The 21,477-nt window shown below is 43.9% G+C and overlaps 1 protein-coding gene across 1 annotated transcript in view; it reads left to right on the top strand.

The window, feature by feature from the left end:
- Positions 1-19,718, top strand: part of C8H3orf52 (chromosome 8 C3orf52 homolog) — a 34,048-nt gene extending 14,330 nt beyond the window's left edge. The window contains exons 3-6 of the mRNA XM_074404391.1: positions 4,070-4,197; positions 11,370-11,440; positions 14,194-14,375; positions 17,909-19,718. Coding sequence (XP_074260492.1) covers positions 4,070-4,197; positions 11,370-11,440; positions 14,194-14,375; positions 17,909-17,913 — 386 coding nt within the window. The 3' untranslated portion in view covers positions 17,914-19,718. The remainder of the gene's footprint in view (positions 1-4,069; positions 4,198-11,369; positions 11,441-14,193; positions 14,376-17,908) is intronic.
- The last annotated feature ends 1,759 nt before the right edge of the window (positions 19,719-21,477 follow it).

The raw sequence follows: 21,477 nt of genomic DNA, 5'->3' as shown, positions 1-21,477 counted from the left end.
TCTGATACAGTTTGGATCTGTGTCCGTGTCCAAATCTCATGTTCAGTGGGAAGAGGGGTCTGTTGGGAGGTGACTGGATCATGGGGGTGGATTTCCCCGTTGCTTTTCTCATGATAGTGCATTGGTTCTCATGAGATCTGATGGTTTAAAAGTGTGTGGCACTTCCTTCTTTGCTCTTTCTCTCTCTCTCCTGCTCCTCCATGGTAAGACATGCTTGTTTCCCCTGAGCCTTCTGCTATAATTGTAAGTTTCCTGAGGGCTCCCATCCTTGCTTCCTGTGAAACCTTCAGAACTGCCAGACAATTAAATCTCTTTTCTTCATAAATTACCCAGCCTCAGGTAGTTCTTTATAGCAGTGTGAGAATACACTAATACACAGTCACATTGGTGGTTAGATTTCAACATATGCATTTTTCAGAGAGACACAAACATTCGGATCATAGCATATCCTTTATCCCAATTTGCTCATCTTTTCCCCTATTCACTCGCCCTTTATATGAGACCAAGTTTATTTTAGTTCTGCCACTATCCAGTTGTGTAACTTTAGGCAAACTTGTCAACCTTATGGGCCTGTTTTCACACTTATAAAATGTAAATGATTTTGGAATCTGAGTCTATAAATAAACCTTGACCCTAAGACATACTAGTTCATTGACCTGAACAAATCATGCATTTTCTTTAAGCCTCGATGCCTTCATTTAAAAATGAAAACAACAATATTTAACTCATTTGGTTGATGTGAGGATTACATGAGGAAAATATATGCATAAAGTGCATAGCAGAGTGTTTGTGCATCATACTTAATACGGTAGCTATTATTCTTCCTGTTCCCGGCTTGGTATCTTGGAACCCTTTTTGATTTCTTCTTTCCCATATCTAGGTAATGGCCAAATCTTACCAGTCATCCCTTGGTAGTGTCTTGATAGTAACTTTCCCACTTACTACAAGACAGCATGCAAGATACTTTACGCAGGTTAGTTTTCATCTTTGCTATCACCTACATTGTAGGTATTGAAATTTCTGCTGGGGAAGCAGCTTCAGAGGTCACATGGCTAAGAAATAGCCAACAGGAGTTCAAACTAAGTCTGGTTACCTTTAAAGCCAGCTCTGTTTCTACTCTTCTGGCCTTTCTCATTAATTTTTTTTTCTTTTTGTTCCCACTGCTGTCAGTCAAATCAGTCTGTTCCAAACTTGTGCCTGTTGGCCTCTCTGCCTCCTCTCTCCCAGTTCTATTTTATCCCATCCATGACCACCCGATTAACCTCCATTAAACACCAGCCTCTACTTTCTTCGTAGGAGATGTTTAGCAACACTCCATTACCCCTTGAAGGCATCTGGCATTTAAGGCCTCTCTGTCAACCTTAATTTTCTTATATTTCGCCAAAGAGCTCTTTTTGTGTTCCTTCAACGTGTAACGTATGTTTTTTTGATTTTTAAAAAATATGGTTTTTTTTGAGATGGAGTTTCGCTCTTGTTACCCAGGCTGGAGTGCAATGGCGCGATCTCGGCTCACCGCAACCTCCGCCTTCTGGGTTCAGGCAATTCTCCTGCCTCAGCCTCCTGAGTAGCTGGGATTACAGGCACGCGCCACCATGCCCAGCTAATGTTTTGTATTTTTAGTAGAGACGGGGTTTCACCATGTTGACCAGGTTGGTCCCGATCTCTCGACCTTGTGATCCACCCGCCTCAGCCTCCCAAAGTGCTGGGATTACAGGCTTGAGCCACCGCGCCCGGCTAAAATATGTTTTTTTTTTTTAACATGAAAAAGTGCAGCCCAGATTATCTGATTAGTAACATAAAAACTCTACTGACTGGATAAGCCTGCCATTGTTACTGTTGTTATTGTATTGACACACACAACTTATTTCGCTAGATCTTGGTACAGATTCATGAAATGACACACATTAAGTACATTTCATTAGAGCTACTATGGAAGGCCTGTTTTCACACTTGGTATCTCTTCTCAGTATCCTTGAGTTTAGCAGTTACTTGAATCTTCTCTCTATCCTCTTGACACCCCCTATTGTTTTCTGACGCATTGATGTCTATTATGGAAATCTACATGGTAGGTATAGAGCTCAAAGATATCCATTGCAATATTATTTATAGAAGTAGAAAGCTGAAAATGATAAATGTCATCCTTAAGAAAATAGGTGAGCCTATTATGAATATTATGAATCAATTAAAATAATCTTTGCAAGGAATTTTAAGCACATGGAAATGGCTTTTGATGTATACGACAAAAGAATCAGGATAAGTAAGCAGTAATAGCAGCAAACAACAAAAAGCAGAATATAAATTACCTATTTGTTAAGACCTCAAATATAACCAAGTAGAGGAGGAAAAACCCTCTTGATTTCAGTATTATTAATATTTTTCTTTGCTTTGTTATGATTTCCCATACTTTGCAAGTTTTTTGCTATGAAGGCATAACTTTTTAAAAAATCATACAGCATAATGTCATGATTTATAACAAGTAAGGACACAGGGATAATTCTCTATGTTTGAGGATCCCCAAGGTTACTCTTAGATTCACCGATTTGCTAGGAGAATACACAGGACTCAGCATGCAGTCCTACTGATGACCATGATCTATTACAGCAAAAAGATACATTATCTAAAATGATTTATCCAGCAAAGTCCAGAGAAAACCGGGAGAAAGCTTTCGAGAGTTCTCTCTCAGTGGAGTTGCACCACACTTGTTTAGTTCCTCTAGCAATAGGCTGTGACAGCACATGTGAGAGCTCATCTACTAGGAAAGCTTATTACAAATTCAGTGCCCAGGGTTTTCACTGGGCGTTGATCATATATGTAGCTTCTGCCTACCATGCACCAAAAATCCAGACTCCCAGAAGGGAAAGAGATGTTAGCCACAGTGTACAAATAGTTGAGGCACGGTGAGCCCCTCTCATCAGGGAATGGTGGGAACCCTCCCAAAATCCAGGTTCTAGGATGCCAGCCAGGACGAATTTCGAGGAGGCCTTTCTTATGCTAGCAATCTCAGGCCTACTATATTACTGTTTTCTGCACATTCCTTGCCCCTAATGCCTCACATTTCCAGATGTCCTCACAGAGTGAGTAACAAGAATACTGGGAATCTTCCTCCTTTTTACCTGCCCTTCCATCACAAACACTAAATTTATTCCGCTATGGTCTTAATGTCTGTGGCAATATGAGCACCTGGTTCTTCCCACCCATGCCTTTCTCAGGGCCAGAGAGATGGTCTCCTGTATGGGGCCAGCTGGTGAGGCCGGCATAGAGCCAGAAGAGCATAATTAGCACACTAGTGCCAGCTTCTGGTGCCTAGCTCCTCACTTTGTGTGATTTTCCTTTAGTTCCAACTACTTAAAAATCAATTAGATAGCAGTCATTAGAACACAAGCAGCAACGCATAACTAATTGTCCCAGGAAGGTAATTCCTGCACACCCTGGGGCTCTCAGCAAGTTTAACTTCCCTTCTGCAAGCAGAGCGTGTCAACCTACCTGTCCAGTGAGACATAGTCTAGAGCGATGACTTCATGCCTGTCTTCTGTCTTCCTGGGGAGACTTCAAGACATGGGCTTGCATGCTCATTTTCTAGTCTCACCTCTGCTGTTTGGGTTAATGATACGACTTTTTCCTGGCGGTCTTTGCTAGCACAGAATTGGAAAGTGAGCTGACACAGTTGTTTGCTCCCACTTCCTGTCCTCCATCAATCATGTTCATCTCTCCTACCATCCCCCAGTACCTGGCTTGACTCCTGTGTACCTAGCTAAGCTGCAGATTCAGTTGAATAAGGAAGTTCCTATTCTTCCTACTCCCTCTGGCCCTTTCCTTAGTCTGTATTCAGTGGAATCTGAGGCTCTTTCGCCGTAAAACAAACTTTTTATCCTGATGGAGGCAGACCCCTGGATTTTACTCAATTTTACTGAGTGGAGAAAGCATTTCTGCTTATACTTGCTTGCTGTGTTCAGCCTCTACCCTTGATGCTCATAGTTATGTGTATGGTAGCCAATGGAATGAATAAGTTTATTATTTTATGCAGGTGTTTACTTTTGTTTTTCATTTCCACCTCCCCTACTCTCTTTAGTAACTTATGTTGATGAAGACGAAAATGAAATACTTGAATTATCATCAAATAAAACATTCTTGGTCACGCTGAAGATTCCAGAGGAGTGTGTTGCTGAAGAGGATTTGCCTCACCTGCTCACCGAAAGGGTAATTCCATCTTATGTATTGCTTAAGGAGTTCTTGACATTAGACTATGAGTTTCACTAGAATAATTGGCATGTAGCTATAGAGTAAGTAGCTTCAATTTTGGAGTATTTGTCTGGATTTTAGCAGGAAGTGATGCTTATAAATATATTTTCTGACCAAATACTGCACGTTCTCACTTACAAGTGGGAGCTGAATCTTGAGAACACATGGACGCAAAGCGGGGAACAACACACACTGGGGCTCACTTAAGGGTGGAGGGTGGGAGGAGGGAGGGTGGGAGGAAGGAGAGGATCAGAAAAAACAATAACTATTGGATACTACTAGGCTTAGTACCTGGGTGACAAAATAATCTGTACAACAAACTACCGGGACACGACTTTACCTGTATAACAAACGTGTACATGTTTTCTGCTGAACATAAAAGTTTGTAAAAAAGAAATAAGTAAATATCTTTACTGTAGTGCAAAGCCAGAGGGAAGAGTCCTGGCCTCCAGTTGCATAAATGCTGGAGGAAGCTGTTCTTTTTACTCCCTCAGGTCTTATATTTGATCCAACCTGTAGTATTCATCGAGGGTCTGCGATGTGCTAGACAGCCTGCCAAGTGCCAGGCCACATTGTGCCCTCAGTGGGCTCCTAGTCCAAGTACAGGAAGTAACTAAAAAGATAGGTTTATAACAGCATGATGTGTTCTAGCATGGTTTACAATGGCGAGGGAGAGGCACCTGAGCTCCCTGAGGTGAAGATGAAGGCGTGAAAGGCCTCTTAAGTGGTGATGCTCAGGATGAGTTTTGAAACGAGGTAGGAATTTTCTAAATAAAAAAGCAAGGGACGTTAAAGGATCTGCAAAGTAGAATACTGTGGCCTTCCCATGCTGTGTGGTGACAGCTTGCAGAGATGAGGCTAAAAAGGAAGGCAGGGATCAGGTCTTCAAGGCTTTCCCACTCTTCAGTAAGGCACCAAAATATTTTAATCAGCAGATTGACATGGTTAGATTTATTCCTTTTAACCTTTCTGTGTTTTGGTGGAGAAAGACGGGAGGAAAAGATCAGTTAGAAGGTGTTGCAATAGTCCTGGTGAGAAATGAGGGAGGCTTGAACTAGGGCAATGTCAGGAAAATAAGGAAGATTTGCATGAGTTAAGAGGTATTCTCACCCAACAGGAGTCTGTGACTGACTGGGTGGTAGTGAGGGAGAGCGTAACTCCAGGCTCTGGTTGAGTGATGGGCAGATGGATGATGGTGTCAGTCATGGGGTGAGAAATGCAACAGAATGAACCCCTGTGTGAGATGGAAGCTCTGCAGCCAGACTAGGAGGGTTGGTTGGGCCATCCTGATCATCCTGTCAAAGACAGGGTGGTTCACAGCCAGACCCAGAAATTTTGGTAAGAAAATCTAGGCAAGAGCAGCCTGCCCTCTGTTAGACTCTTCTCTGCCATTGCTGGGTTGAATAGAGTGAGTGCTGGTTATCTGGCTTCCATTTGATTTGATTCCTACAAAAGCTCCTGAAGAAGCGATTCCATCTAGGTCACATCAGAGTCAGTTTCTGGGTACCCATGCATGAAATTTGATTGCTTCTTTTATCACAGGAGTTGGTATCCTGTGATGATTACTCCAGGTTTCTCTTTCTCCTTCTCTTCATTTATATTTTTGAAAAAATTAGGCCGGGCGCGGTGGCTCAAGCCTGTAATCCCAGCACTTTGGGAGGCCGAGGCGGGTGGATCACGAGGTCGAGAGATCGAGACCATCCTGGTCAACATGGTGAAACCCCGTCTCTACTAAAAATACTAAAAATTAGTTGGGCATGGTGGTGTGTGCCTGTAATCCCAGCTACTCAGGAGGCTGAGGCAGGAGAATTGTCTGAACCCAGGAGGCAGAGGTTGCGGTGAGCCGAGATCGCGCCATTGCACTCCAGCCTGGGCAACAAGAGCGAAACTCCGTCTCAAAAAAAAAAGAAAAAATTTTTAGGTTGTTTAAATTTATTTATTTTATTTTTATTTCTATAGGTTTTTGGGGACCAGGTAGTGTTTGGTCACATGAATAAGTTCTTTAGCGGTGATTTCTGAAATTTTATGCACCCATCACCCGGGCAGTGTACGCTGTAGCCGATTTATAGTCTTTTATCCCTCACCCCCACCACCATTTCCCTAGAGTCCCCAGAGTCTCTTCATTTATATCTTATCTTCAGCTCCCTTTTCTCCTTTCCTCCCACCTGCTTCCCGAGGCAAGTTGCAGTGTGAGAAGCTTCCTGCTACTTAATTCTTGGTTGCTTTTTTAATGGAAAGGTTTTGCATTTGCTGAGCAGAAATAAAACGAGTCAGCATCCACTTGTGTCACTTATAGCAGAGAAGATTGCCTATTTCAAAGGGAAATGAATGTTCATTTTTCATCTTACAACCATATCTCTTGCATAGAGGCAGATACGAGGAAATTCTCCGGGCATTTGAGCTCATCACTAGGTAGTGGCAAAGGAGCAGGGACTGACATTGATGCCTGTGGCAGATCCATATATTTCTCTGAGCCATTTTCTTCTCCAATAAACGGAAATCAGTGCAGTTTCTCTGTATACCTCAGGTGCAAATGAGATTACGTAAAAATAACTTGAAAAACATTTTTAAAGAATTATCTTATTTACAGATGATCAAAGTAAGGCATAGTGAGGTAACAGATTCCTGCCCTTCATATACCAAGCAAATATGCTCAGGAGGTATTGCTGTCTTATTGTAAGATCAATAGCTCCTCTCTCCCATTAGGTTAACTTTCAGAAGTTTCTGGATATAAAAGGTAAATGGAAATGGGTATTTGTGGAGGAAAAACTATTTTTTTCTCTTTATTCACATTCAATGCAGAACACTTCTGTGGCCACATGTGTGTTTTTTCTCCACACCAACCAGTTACCTGCCACCAGCTGGATGTCCTGCAATCCAGTTGAATTCTGACATGATCTGCCTGGAGTTAGTGCAGACCCCACAGTTTAAGGGTTCAGCCCCCCAAAAATTCCCTCACTTAAGATGCCAATTACAAGTCCAGGTTGTCACTTTTGCTTCTGAGCAAGCAACTGCGAACGGGAGGTTTTCAAAGCCCCGCCTCGGGTTCGATCATTTGCTAGAATGGCTCCCGGAACTCAGGGAAGCATCGTAGTTACGCGCACATTGCAAAGGAAAGAGGTTATCAAAAGCCAGGTGAACAAGTACATAGGGCGGGCATGTGGGAAGGAGCGTGAGCGTCCGTGTCCTTTTCAGGTATGCCGGCCTCCCTTGTGTAGATGTGTTCAGCCACCTGGGAGCTCTCCAGACTCTCTTTTAGAGATTTTAATGGAAGTTTCATTACATAGGCATGATGGATTGTTAGCTCTCTCTCCAGCCACTTTCCCCTTGGAGGATGGGGGGTGAAGATGGGGCCAAAAGTTTCCTCCTCCTCCTCCTCCTCCTCCTCCCCCCCTCCCCTTCCCCCTCCCCCTCCCCCTCCTCCCCTTCCCCCTCCCTCTCCTCCCTCTTCTTCTCCTCCCTCTTCTTCTCCTTCAGTTCTCACTATGTTCTTCTTCTTCTCTTCTCCTCCTCCTTCTCCACCCCCTTCTCCTTCCCCGTCTCCTCCTTCTTCTTCCTTTCCCTTCCTCTTCTTCCCCTTCTTCTTTCTCTCCTTCCTTCCTTCTTTCCCTCCCTCCCTCCCCCTTCCCTTCCTCTCCCCTTCCCTCTTTCCTTCCTTCCTTCCCTCCCTCCATCTCTCCCTCCCCCTTCCCTTCTTCCTTCCTTCCTTCCTTCTTCCCCTCCTCTTTCTCCGCCTCCTCCTCTTCCTCCTCTTGCCTCCCTCCCGTCTCTCTCTCTCTCTGTCTCTCTTTCTCTCTTTCTTTCTTCAATTTTCACTATTTTGCCTGGGCTGATGTGAAACTCCTGGCCTCAAGCAGTTCTCCCCCCTTAGTCTCCCAAGTAGCGGGGATTACAGGCGTGCACCATCTCACTCCACCGCACTGCCGGAAAGTTCCAGGCTTCTAGCTGTGGCTTGCTCTTTCTGGTGATCAGCCCCCATCCAGCAGCCCACCAAGAGTTGCCTCATCAGAAATAAAGACACTCCTATAACCCAGGAAACTGCAAGAGATTTAGGAGCAGCTCTATGTCAGGAGCTGGGGTAAAGACCAAATGTTTGAGTCAAAGATGTACCTGGCACCCCTGTCCCTCAGGAAATAATAAGGGTTTTAGGAATTCTGGGCCAGGAACTGGGACAGAGACTAAACAGTATATATATTTTTATTATATCACAGTATTGGAACTTTACGCCCTTGCCCTTGGCTTTTCTAAACACACGCCCTGTCACGTGTCACTGCCAGTTTTTTCCTCTTAGGGTTGGGGCCACTACTCTGCTTAAGCCAGCTTGTTAGTTACGTGTGAACTGCCACACCCTGTGCATGGGTGAGGAGTTAATGATGGCACCTCTCTTATTCTGGAACCTGTGTCTAATTAGCCACTGCATCAGACTCAGCCAATCAAGTCACTGAGCTCCTTGCTCAGTTTGCACCAAGCCTCATAGACATTGTGTGGGAGACACCAGAGTAAGGGTTGAAGAGCCCCCCCCCCAACATCCCACTTCACTTCTTTGGGCCCAAGGTGGGACAGTGTGACTAACAGGTCCCAAAATGTAAATATGTCCTAAGTACAGCAGAGGAGCATGCTATCAAAAAGAATCTTCCAGTGAACACCAAAAGTGATCTAATCTACCACTCCATGTGTTACCTGAAAATTTTAACTTAAAAATTTTGCTGAAAACCTATTACGTGCAAAACACTGTACTGGGCCCTGAAGATTAATAAAGGAAAGAAGGGAAGGAGGAAGCAGGGAAGAGTGGAAGGAAGGATGGACATCCCCCTGCCATAGGAAGCTCAATCCAAAAGGAAGCGAGAGACGTGAGTGCTTGACATTAGTGCTTGAAGAGATTCTCCTCTGCAGCTTCCTCATCCTCCTCCCCATCACAGCATCCCTGTGAACGCTGCTTTCCTAGTTCCTGAGTTTGCTAAATGCCTGTCAGCTTATCGGCAACATCTTATGCATTGGGGCTTAAGAGGTGTGAAATGACCCAGTCATTTTCTCCGAAAGTTTTTGTCACTTTATGCTTCTTTCCTCCTTGATATTCAGGAGACACTTTTCTTCACATCTTCATATCATGTTCATATCAGAACATGATATGTATACATTTGATATGTATCCAATGATATGTATCCATTTCATCCTCACTGGGTAGTGTGGTAAGATGGGAAGAAGCTAGTTTTTAGTGTTCATAAACACTTAGGACTGAATTTTGGCTTCTCTATTTATGAGCAGAGTGATCTGGGACAGGTTTCTTAATCTCACGGAGATTATTTTTATCTTCCAGTGAAAAGGGGAGAGATGTTAATGCCTGTTATGCCAGGTTTTTATAAAGTTCACAACAATAATGACAAGATTAGAAGAGCACAAAGAGCAGGTGCTCTTATCTTTTGTTCTCTCTTTGAGAGACGGGTTGTACATGTGGAGTTCAATGGGAGTGCATTGTGGAAGTGCAGCGTCCTTGACATTCCATTTAGAGTTGAGGGGCGACAAGGTGAGCTCCTACAGGCACTGCTGTTTTCTGTATGTTCTACTGCTTGTTATTGAATAAAGTAATAGGCCATTAAGCCATGATGACCATAGCTGGGGATGGCACATGCTCCTGAGTACTATTAGTTTAGGATTCAGAACTCTGAAACACAACTGCTCAATGCCGGCGAAAAGATTTTTGTAACATAATATCAACAGCTAGTATCCAGAATGTAAAACTAACCACTTTAGATAAATAAGAAAAAGACAGATAAGCCAAGAGAAGGAGAGGAAATGAGTGAGAAATTCAGAGATGAGAAGTCCCAAAGAGTTAATAAACACAGGAAAAGATGTTCCACCTCACTAGTAAGCAAGGCGGTACAAATTAAAACAATATGAAGCACTATTTCATACCCATCAGAGTGGCAGAAATTTAAATTTGGTAACACCGAGTGCTGGTAAGGATGTGGGACATGGGTCTGTATACATTCCTGGGAGGAATGGGAAAGGGAGAGCGATTTTTGTGAGGTTGGAGATGCACCTGCCCTTGGACCCGGCAATTCCTTTTCTTGGCATATGCCCAGTGGAATCTCCTCCGTGTCCAAGAAGAGATGCGGAGGGACATGCAAGGATGATTGCTTCAGCTCAGGCTGTAATAGGGGAAAGTTGGAAATAGTGCATGTGATCATCTGTAGAAGAATGGATAAGCTGGCATCATCATTTAAAGGAATCTATGCAGAAGGTAGGTGAATGCTCTTTATTGAGATTTACTTCATGGATAAATCTTAAATGTAATTTTGAGTGAAAAAAAAGCAAGTTTTAGAAGATTATGTAGAATATGGTGCCTTTTGTTTGAATAAAAACACAAATTATAGTTTGTTATGATTATATTAGGAAGTAGTGATTTGCAAGGAAAGATCCGTGCCAGCTTCGGGATGATGGTTAGTACTAAGGAAGAGAGAGAGGAGGAACTGAATAGTATGTAGGAGTCACTTTAGCTTTATTTTAGTTTCTTAAATTAAAGGGCTGAACCCAATATAGCAAAATGTGAAGACATGAAAACTAGGTAGTGGAAACACAGGTGTCATTATTTTTTTAATGATGCTCGCAATATTTCATGCATAAAATAAAGCCTCCCTATCTGCAGTTCCCCTCTCTGTCCGGGGATGTGCTAGACCCATGGCTTAGCATGGCTGTTTGTCTTTGCAATGAAGCTCTGGAGAAGGAAGAAAGAAACCCCGGGCTAAGCAATGGCCCAGGTGCTGAATGGTCTGTGCTGCTGCTGTCCAGCAGCTGCTTCCAGGTCTCCTCTCCTTCCCACGGTCTGTGAGGTCTGTGTGGGCTCCAGCTGCTGACCTTCTCACCACTAAGGCTACGAGGTGCCAGTGTAACTTCTGAGAGAAGCTGTCATGTGGTCCTTATAAATGCAGTTATTTTGAAATAGTGTTAACTGGAGTTTTGGTTTACAATAGGCTCAAACCTTCCTATGTCTAGATCCAAAACCTCCAGATGAGTTGATTCCAGGCTAGAGTGGAATCTCCTTTGTCTTAAAGTAGTTTTGCTTTGTCAGGTGATGTGTAATGTGATCTGTCAGTAATGTGTGTGGTTTTATTCGCTTCTGTTTGTTTTAGCTCACAGATGTGTACAGTACATCGCCCTCTCTGAGTCGTTATTTTACTTCAGTTGAAATAATGGACTTCAGGTAAGAGTGTGGAACATTACATTTTGATCTCTTTCTTTGGAAAGACATCCCCCCACCCCACCCTTCATCATTTACCTAGCAGGCCTTCCCAGAGCCTCAGAGCATGGAGGGAACCAGTAATAGAATCATAGAGCATCAGTGCTGAGAAGGTCTTTTACACCAACGGGCTCAACTCCGTTATTTTACAAATGAGAAAAAGGAAGCCCAGATTAATGGTATGATTCAACCAGGGTCACACAGTCCCAGATAAATTATTTATATTTGACAATGAGTGCTCAAATAAGCTAGGGGTAGAAGCAGAAAGCGGTCTCAGGTAATGCTGTGATGTAAGTGATATAATCTATGTATAGGCATTTGCTTTTGAGCAGCACAAGTAATACAGGGGAATGTATTACTTGTAATACAGGAGTACATTCTCCTGTATTACTCCTTTATTATTAAAGACATAAAGAGGAGCCAGGTGTGGTGGCTCATGCCTGTAATCCCAGCACTTTGGGAGGCCGAGGCGGGTGGATCACTTGAGGTCAGGAGTTCAAGACCAGCCTGGCCAACATGGTGAAACCCTGTCTCTACTAAAAATACAAAAATTAGCCAGGCATGGTGGCTGGTGCCTGTAATCCCAGCTACTCAGGAGGCAAAGGCAGGAGAATCTCTTGAACTCAGGAGGAGAGGTTATAGTGAGCTGAGATTGCGCCACTGCACTCCATTCTGAGCGACAGAGCAAGACTCTGTCATTAAAAAAAAAAAAAAAAAAAAACAAAGAAGAGAAGACATAAAGAGGTATGTAAAGGAAAAGTCTACCTTCTGCTTCCTTTATTCTCCTCTACCACCAATAACTGATACTATTCACTTCCATGGAGTTAATAGCTGTTGAGAGTTGAGTATGATTGCTTCTGTTTGTGTATCTACTATAGGTACTACAGATGCCACACACCCATATGCATTTTTTATTTTTAAAAATTTCCTCTCATCTTTAATGTTCTTGAGATGTAGGCATCAGGATGTATGTGTGTGGAGTTGGTTTATTATCCTTTTACATTATTGGGACTATTGGAGATGACTTAAATTTTATATCAAAGCTTTATTCCATTATTCCTGAGATGGCTCTGGAATATGATCATCAAAAGTTATATTATATTGAGATTCCTTTTTCAAACCTTAAGTTCTCCAAACCCTAATAATATTAGCAGACCTGGGAAGGGAGGAATGTAAAGCAGGTGGCTGGTAGCACCATGATATGGGGCCAAAGAGACCTGAAGTCTACAAATACATACTGTGCAGGCTGCCTTTGATCTCCTTCTTTAAAGATCCGCAATGGGCTGGGTGTGGTGGTTTATGTCTGTAATCCCAGCACTTTGGGAGGCCGAGGTGGGCAGATCACAAGATCAGGAGATGGAGACCATCCTGGCCAATATGGTGGAACCCTGTCTCTACTAAAAATACAAAAATTAGCTGGGTGTGGTGGCACATGCCTGTAATCCCAGCTACTCTGGAGGCTGAGGCAGGAGAATCTCTTGAACCCGGGAGGTGAAGGCTACAACGAGTTGAGGTTGTGCTACTGCACTCCAGCCTGGTGACAGAGTGAGACTCTTTCTAAAAAAAAAAAAAAAGCCGGGCGCGGTGGCTCAAGCCTGTAATCCCAGCACTTTGGGAGGCCGAGGCGGGTGGATCACGAGGTCAAGAGATCAAGACCATCCTGGTCAACATGGTGAAACCCCATCTCTACTAAAAATACAAAAAATTAGCTGGACATGGTGGCGCGTGCCTGTAATCCCAGCTACTCCGGAGGCTGAGGCAGGAGAATTGCCTGAACCCAGAAGGCGGAGGTTGAGGTGAGCTGAGATCGCGCCATTGCGCTCCAGCCTGGATAACAAGAGCGAAACTCCGTCTCAAAAAAAAAAAAAAAAAAAAAAAAACCTCCAGTGTACATGGTACTTATGGTGACATCTCTGCATTTTATTTCAAGAAGTCCAGGCAGAGGTTCTAAAGTATTGAATTGAGGAAGGAAAGCCATTGCTTCCCAAAGGACACTGCCGCACATGGGTGGGAGGTGGCTAAATCCCCGACACATACATTTGTGTCTACAGGGGCATCGTGACCTCGGCCCTAGACTGGCCCAACAGGAACCTGGAAAAATGCCCTTTGATTTATTGGCTGCTAGACTCATTCCAGTGGTGGGCAACTGGAAATGGCTCTTTTCTCAAAATTCAGCCTTATGTAAATTTACCCTGTGACCTGCCATGGGGGATTAGGATGGGCTAGCCAGGTCAGGCTAGGTGGCCTGATTTTCCCATTCAGCTTGTGACCTGGTCTTCTGAAAGTCAGCCTCTGGCTGTCTTTATTAGCCAGCTGAAGCCCTTGCCCCTGGGAATGAGGGTGGCTGCCTGTCTAGGTGTTAATCATCATGAGCCGTAATTAGAGGGCAGAGCTCAGGGAACAAGTTAAGACACCTGCAAACTAGGGTAGCCGGACTGCAGTTTGAAAGTGCATTTTTCGGGCTTCCTGTAGTGGCATCCTTGAAACCGCGAGTTTCTTCAGAGTCCTCACTCTCCATTATTCATTTGATCTGCAGGATCTGGCACATCTCCCAGCCGCAGTAGAATAAACAATTGTCAGCCACCTTGTAAGATCCAAGAGTATCGGCCTATGTCACCTCTGGCCAGGAGAGGGAGCTCTTTGCCTATCCTTAAACTCGTTTTTTGAGTTGCCGTGTGATGCTATTTATGTTTTAATGCCTCTGGTTTGCCTTTCAGTGGTGAAAATGCCACAGTAACCTACCACCTGCAATTTGGGGTTCCATCAGATGATGAAAATTTTATGAAGTATATGATGAGTGAGGAGTTGGTGCTGGGCATTTTGCTACAGGATTTCCATGATCAGAACATACCTGGTTGTGAGAATCTGGGGCTTGATCCAGCATCCCTCTTGCTCAATGGTAAGTAGAGCAAGTAAAGAAGTCAGAGCTGCAACAATAAACAGGTGAACCAGATTGGGGTCAGATTGACGTGGTTAGATTTGTCAACATTGGTGACTTGGTACTGTGTCAGACTATTCATTAACTTACTCATCCACTCAGCCCTGTAACTTTCTGCCTCATAACTCAGGCAGAGAGTTACGGTGTTGCTGGGAGGTGATGTTCCACTCTGTGTGGAGCCTACACGTTCCATGCCCTCCAGAATTAGACAGTGTAGTTGGGGAAAACTCATGGAAAAGATAATTTAACTATAGATGAACATTGCTACATGTTTCCTCATGCAGTTCACCCACATTCTAAGTCCTGTATCCTACTTTACAACATGATTAGCAACCCTCATGGAGATACTGTGGTTTCACAAGAGAAGTAAGAATTGAAGAATTTGAAATAAAGAATATAGCTAAATTGCTGAAAGAGTATCTCAGTATGGGGAACCTATTTCTTTTTCTGTTGAAGGCCACTGAGACCATTAAGAAATTAATTGAGGGGTGTACAAAGACAAGATTATTTCTTTCCTTAGAAAATGATGACAAATTGACTCATCAACTTTTAAAACAAAGAACAGAACAAGGAAATAGATGTGCTGTTTAATAAATGTAACAAACACCCCATTTGTCAGACTCTGAGAACTTGTAACACTCGGAACAAAACATGGCAGAAAGGAAGGTTGGAAGGCCAAACGGCTTCAAGGCTTCCAAATGTCCTTTCATTGCTGTGTAGTGAAGCTCTGGCCTTTGCTGGGATCTCACTTTCTGATACCTCGCTTGGAGGCTTGCTTACTCTTATTTAGCCCATAATGCCAACGATCTTGGGTATTTTATGTTCTCATCCACAGTCCAGCCGAATCACTTTCTCCACATTCGCAGGTACTCAGGAAATACTAGTTGAATGAGTGAGAAAGGCAAATTAGAAGTAGCTGTGCTTGGCAGCAGGTGCAGTAACGGTCTAGAATCAAAAGCATGAAACAGAGGCTTAAAAACACACGTGTTAGTGCATAGTACAAGACAAGGTGTTTAATATGATGACAATGTTTCTGGAGGATGAGAGGCGAGAATCCTGTTGGCCTAAGAAGGCGGAAAGTTATGTAAAGCAGTTCTTAAGAATCCAATTCAGAAGGCCAAATTTTAGCTCACTGGAAGAGTCTCATACATGGAGAGCTTCCTCACAGAGCATCCTCAGTAACATGTGTCTCTGGGTCAGGCAGACACTATACGTGTGTGGAGTGAAGAGGTTGTGTGCCCCAATTACAGGAATTAAAAAAAAAAAAAAGACCAGGCTGGTGGCTCATGCCTGTAATCCCAGCACTTTGGGAGGCTAAGGCAGGTGGATCACCCGAGGTCAGGAGTTCAACACAAGCCTGGCCAACATGGCGAAAACCCATGTCTACTAAAAATACTAAAATTGGCCAGGGGAGGTGGCAGGCACTTGTAATCCCAGCTACTCAGGAGGCTGAGGCAGGAGAATTGCTTGAACCTTGGCGGTGGAGGTTGTAGTGACCTGAGATCGCATCACTGCATTCCAGCCTGGGCCACACGAACAAAACTCTGTCTCAAAAGGAAACAACCACTACCCCCCACCCCACAACAAATCTTCAGCCTCCACCTGTGTAAAGAGGCCTGCGATGCCTATGAAGGCTGCCGCTGTGGTGTGGTTGGTCTTGATTTTCTTAGGCCCCTTCCAAAAATTGTTACTGGCTCTTTCCAAATAGAGGCCAGGGAGGTGGGCAGAGGTCTGAGGAAAGGTTTAAGAGGATTCCGAGGCTGCGAGGTTCGTGCAGCACAAGATGGGCTGCGCAGGGTAGGCTGTCGTGAGGCCTGAGCAGAGCTCCGAGAAGACCCTGAGCTTGTCAGAGAGACTCAGGTGTTTCCCCAGGGCTCAGTGCTGGGAAGGCAGCTGCGACTGGAACAAAGTCTGCTGTTTTGGAAATTGCACTCTTCTCTCAGACGTTTCATCTGAGTGGACGTGCTCGGAAAATGTGGGGTTTTCTGCGACCCCATGTTCCACTTTCCAGAGCATACATGTGCAATATTTGAGCCATTTTATGATTTCAAAATGTGAGCGTCTCTGCCCTCTCAAAGGGAAGGGTGCACAGGAAAAGAATTTGGAAGTGAGGAAAGAAGAGAGACTCATCACAGGCAGCCAGATGAGGGGTGAGCTGAGAGGCAAGCTCGAGAGAGAGGGAAGATGTGTCAGGGAGAGGCCCAGGGCCCTGGGAGGGACCAAGAGGGACGGAGTGAGTTCTTACGCCAGTTTCCACGTGCACATGAGCTGTGTGCTCGGGGGATTCTCCCACCGCCCTGTGATTAGCTGGGCAACTAGTGTCCCACGATGTAATGTTCTTAGTCTTCAAAGAGCAAAGATGCTTACAGTTGTTTGGTTTGTTTGCCCCTTAGAGAATTAGAAGAGAGCTGTGTGCCTCTCCCCAGCGGAAAAAAAAATGTGCTTACCTCTCCCCACAACACAAAATTGTATAGACAATTTCAGGGATTCTGAGTATTTCCCTGGAGCCAGCCTGTGGTCCATTCCATTTGGGGTTTGTATATGTGCACTTTAGAAGCTGAATCTGAAATTAGATTGTAATTTGTACTCCTGAGGGGTTTTGTGTGTGTATGCTTCTCATTCTCTAATTTGGAACTATGGTGATTATTTTGACCTGACTGCATGCATATTTTGATGGCTTATAAAAAAAAAAAAAAAACCTTCCTTGAAATATAATAAAATTTTTCAAGTCCACCGTCCTTCACCCTTCCCTATCTTTGATCTTCCTCACCTTCTGGATGAGTGGGGTCCCAGGCTAAGATGGGGAAGTCTGTTTTACAAATGTCAAGGAACAGGTCAGCATCAGGGGTTATTTTGGACACAGAGAAGGTACTTGGTACTGTTCTCACATGGGAAGGAGCTGATAGACTGAATAGAGAAAAAGGGCAAAACCAGGATTTTTGTGAGAGAGCAGAGGGAAAAGCCCCAGGTAGGGAAATAGTGAATCTTGTCAGTCCTGTCAGTGGTGTTGAGGCTGGACTCCGGCTGTGTAGACCCTGGCAGGCTCCGTGTGTGTGTATGCTGAGGGACTTGCGTCTCTCTGCACCTGCATCCTCGCCCGAGGGTTCACAGTGTTTCTCTTATCAGGATTTCTCACAGTATATTATACACGTTGTAAAAACTGAAACTTCAGAGTTCATGGTTAATTATGAAAAAAGCCTGGATGTTAAAATGTCTTCAGCACCCAAAAACCACATCATTAAAATTGGATTTCTCATGCATCCTACCCAGACAAATAAGCAACAAACAAGAAATGCGATTTGCCTTTTGAAATGTATTCAGAGGGGTATGTGTGTATGTGGACTGAACAGTAAACTTCCTCTGTTAGGAATTTATAAACGTTGCAATTTTATCCAAGATTTTATACTCAAATCCAGTGAAATGAAATAAAAACATAAGCGTTTAATATGGTTTTAAAAATCAGTAACTTTTGTTCATCTGTGTTATCTTTTTAGAATGAAGTGATGGAGGTCGGTCTGCGTCTGAAAGCAGTGCTCCACCGAGTCCTAGAGATGAAGGGAATTCACTCTGTTTTACAGAAAAGATTCTGTGAATTCATTCAGAAGCACCAGCAACAACCAGGGAGGTGGAGACTCCTTTCTCTCCTGATTCTGCAATCTGGCTCCAAGCCCAGTAAAACAGCTCCTGAGCACTGCTTCGGCTGGGTCCAGTCTTGACAAAGGCAGGAAGCCAGCTAGGATAGGGGCAGATAGTGTCAGCAGGTGTGTCCCGCTGTGGGAGGTCACTGGTATTCTTTTTTTGTTTTTGTTTTTTGAGACATGGTGGTGTTCTATCCTTTAGGCTGGAGTGTGATGGTGCTGTCATGGCTCACTGCTGTTCTTGAAGCACACCACCCACCTGGGTTGCTTTATCTTTAGCACAGAGGTGCACTGCCTTCTTTTAGGTAGGATCACATAAGCATGAGCTGGTAAAGCAGAGAGAGGCAGGCAGCCAGGTTAGGAAGACTAAGCCAATCATTCACTGAAATCACCCTTCTTCCCTCCACCATTCGATTTGATCTACCTCTAAGCCAGGGTGTGAAGAAAAGGAAGGTACTTTAGAAGACCTCAGCAGTGTGGCTGTGGATGCTTCCATGACCTGCACCTGAGTATCTCAGCCAACCAGCCTTAGGCACACCACTCAGGTTACTTTGAGATCTCTATATATAGCTAGCTACAGATGGGAGCCATGTGTTTCTTCACTGTTTTGCAACTCCTCATTGTTCCTGTGATTCCTGAACACCCTTTTTGGAAACGTGAGTCCCTGTGAGTTTTCCGCATCCTACTATCACTTTGGATAGTCATTCCATTTGTATTTTTTATAAACTTCCATTAGAGAATCATTAAGGCTGTTGAACGTCTACTATGGATATTATGCATTGGCTCTTTGTTGCCCAGTGTTACAAACCTTCCTGTAGGACTCAGTGTCTTCAGGCAAGGATTGCATGTCCTGTTACAGATGGTGGTGATACAAGAAGAACCACTCTCCTTTGAAAATGTGTTGTTGGAAGGTTTTGCCAGCTATTTGGCGGGTTGTTTACAGATACAGAATTGCCTGTCCTGAGGGAACGGAGTATTTGTTTTGTTGGGAAAAGAAATTTACCAGGAGAAAGAGTTTTGTGCTGTATCTTGACAGATTTCTAGCCCCAGTCTCTCAGTTAAATCAGCTCTGGGTTAAAATCAGTGTGAGGGGCAGCCGTGTGTGGGCACATGCTAGAGTATCTGCCTCAGACTAGATTTGACTTGAGTCTTTATGACCCAGGACTCTGGATAATGTGAATTTGCTTTCTTGTTTAACTAGAAGATACAGGTACTACAGATCATTGTCTCATTTTAGGGATTGTTCCTTAAACTAGTGGAACTTGGCCGGGCGCAGTGGCTCAAGCCTGTAATCCCAGCACTTTGGGAGGCCGAGGCGGGTGGATCACGAGGTCGAGAGATCGAGACCATCCTGGTCATCATGGTGAAACCCTGTCTCTACTAAAAATACAAAAGCTAAGGCAGGAGAATTGCTTGAACCCAGGAGGCGGAGGTTGCAGTGAGCCAAGATCGCGCCATTGCACTCCAGCCTGGGTAACAAGAGCAAAAAACTCCATCTCAAAAAAAAAAAAAAAAACTAGTGGAACTAGTGGATTTCTCTTCTTCCTCTTTATTTTTTACATGTCAAATGTGAACTTTAGCGTGTTTGTATTTTTTTAGAAAGTAATGACAAATTTTAATGGAGAATGATTTAAAAGCATTTACAATAAATTATTTTTGCATCTGTGTTGTTGCATTCTCATTGGCTCTGCTTTGGGCGAGGTTTTTTTATTTGGTTGGTTTTTGGGTTTTTTTTGTAGTAAATAGTGTTGCATGTAATCTTTTCATTTCCCTGAGGGCAGCTTCCTCTTCTGAGTGAATAAGATCGAGCCAAGTTTGGCTGGGGCAGCCTGGGTTCTCGTCTCTGTTCCAGCAAGAGCAGGGAAGAGGCTATCCCCTCCCCTTTCTCTGGGGCCCTCTTGGGCAGGACTTGTATCTGAAAGGGCTTGGGCTTGAAGGAATGGCTTGTTCATGTCCGGAGGCAGGATTTGGTTTTGTTTTTCTCTTCTTTTTTGGAAAGCACCCAGCTGCAAGTACCTTGTTTTGGGTTTTGACCATTTGCAAGTCATAGAGAGGACTTTCCATAGGTTTGACTTTTCTGCCCAAACGGTATGAAAACAATTAACCTTTGTGACTCACATATTTGGGGGTGCTTGAAAAAATGGCACTTGCAAATGCACTGTTCTGCTGTAGAAGATAAAGCTACTGGTCATCACACAACGTAATGGAGAGCATAATGCCTGGCACATAGTGAGCTTTCAATAATTGAAGGATGTGAGAAGGAAAACTGCTCTTCTCTGGATGTCACTTAGATATGGATAGAAGGGTGACAGCCATATCAGTAGAACCCACTCCTGTTTCTCCTGCCAATGAAAATTCCAGCCCTGTGTCTGATTCTCTTTTGCCTATCAATTTAATTTAGTTCTATAGTTTTTAAAAAATGATGCATTTTATACAGGGCTCTAGGGGATACTAATGGAGATGACAATAAAAACGAAGCTGTTCGTTTTACTAGGAAGTCAGGACCAGTACAGATGAACAGGAAACAGGAAAAAATACCCAGGGGTTAAAAACAAAGGTAGCCTGGGCATGGTGGCTCACGCCTGTACTCCCAGCACTTTGGGAAGCCGAGGTGAGTGGATCACATGAGGTTAGGAGTTCGAGACCAACCTGACCAACATGGTGAAACCTCATCTCTACTGAAAATTAGCCAGGCATGGTGGCAGGCACCTGTAATCCCAGCTACTTGAGAGACTGAGGCAGGAGAATTGCTTGAACCTGGAAGGCAGAGGTTGCAGTAAGCTGAGATCACACGACTGCACTCCAGCCTGGATGACAAGAGTGAAACGCTCTCAAACAAACAAAAACAAAGGCAAACAGTAGGTTTGTGGGTGATCAGAGAAAAGAGTGGTCAGTATAGTTTAATTGGAGGAGTTGTGTGTGTGTGTGTGTGTGTGTGTGTGTGTGTGTGTGTGAAGTAGGATTCAAGCTGAATCCTGAAGCACTGGTAGGATTTGAATAAGAAGACTTGCTTTCCTTTATGCATGTTTGTGCCTTTTTAGGATGAGGAACATATTCTCTCCTTTGTCTTTTACATGTGAATTCTGAACATGAATTCCTGTCTTATTCAGAGTCTGAACAACGCTAAGAAAAAAAATGGGAAAAATCTCTCAATGTCCTCCTTCTCCTTTCCCATCACTCTTTCATTGCTTTAAAATAAGTTAATTCACACTATTGCTGCCTTGCTGGCAGCTTTATCCACAGACATCCTTGAATGTTTCCCTTGCAATGAGAGATCATAGACTCAGCATCAAAAGGCACCTCCCTCATCTCACAGTTGGGAAATCAAATCCTACTGGAAGAGCTGGGAGGGCCAGCCCAGAGTTCCACAGCTTGTTGAGGGCAAAGCCCAGCCCACAGGTCAACCGCACATGATGAATGGCCTC

The sequence above is a fragment of the Saimiri boliviensis genome, chromosome 8 (genome assembly GCF_048565385.1).
Source record: "Saimiri boliviensis isolate mSaiBol1 chromosome 8, mSaiBol1.pri, whole genome shotgun sequence".
NCBI classification, from domain to species: Eukaryota; Metazoa; Chordata; class Mammalia; order Primates; family Cebidae; genus Saimiri; species Saimiri boliviensis.
Note: the sequence above shows the minus strand (reverse complement) of the source record. Positions and strands in the feature narration are given on the sequence as shown.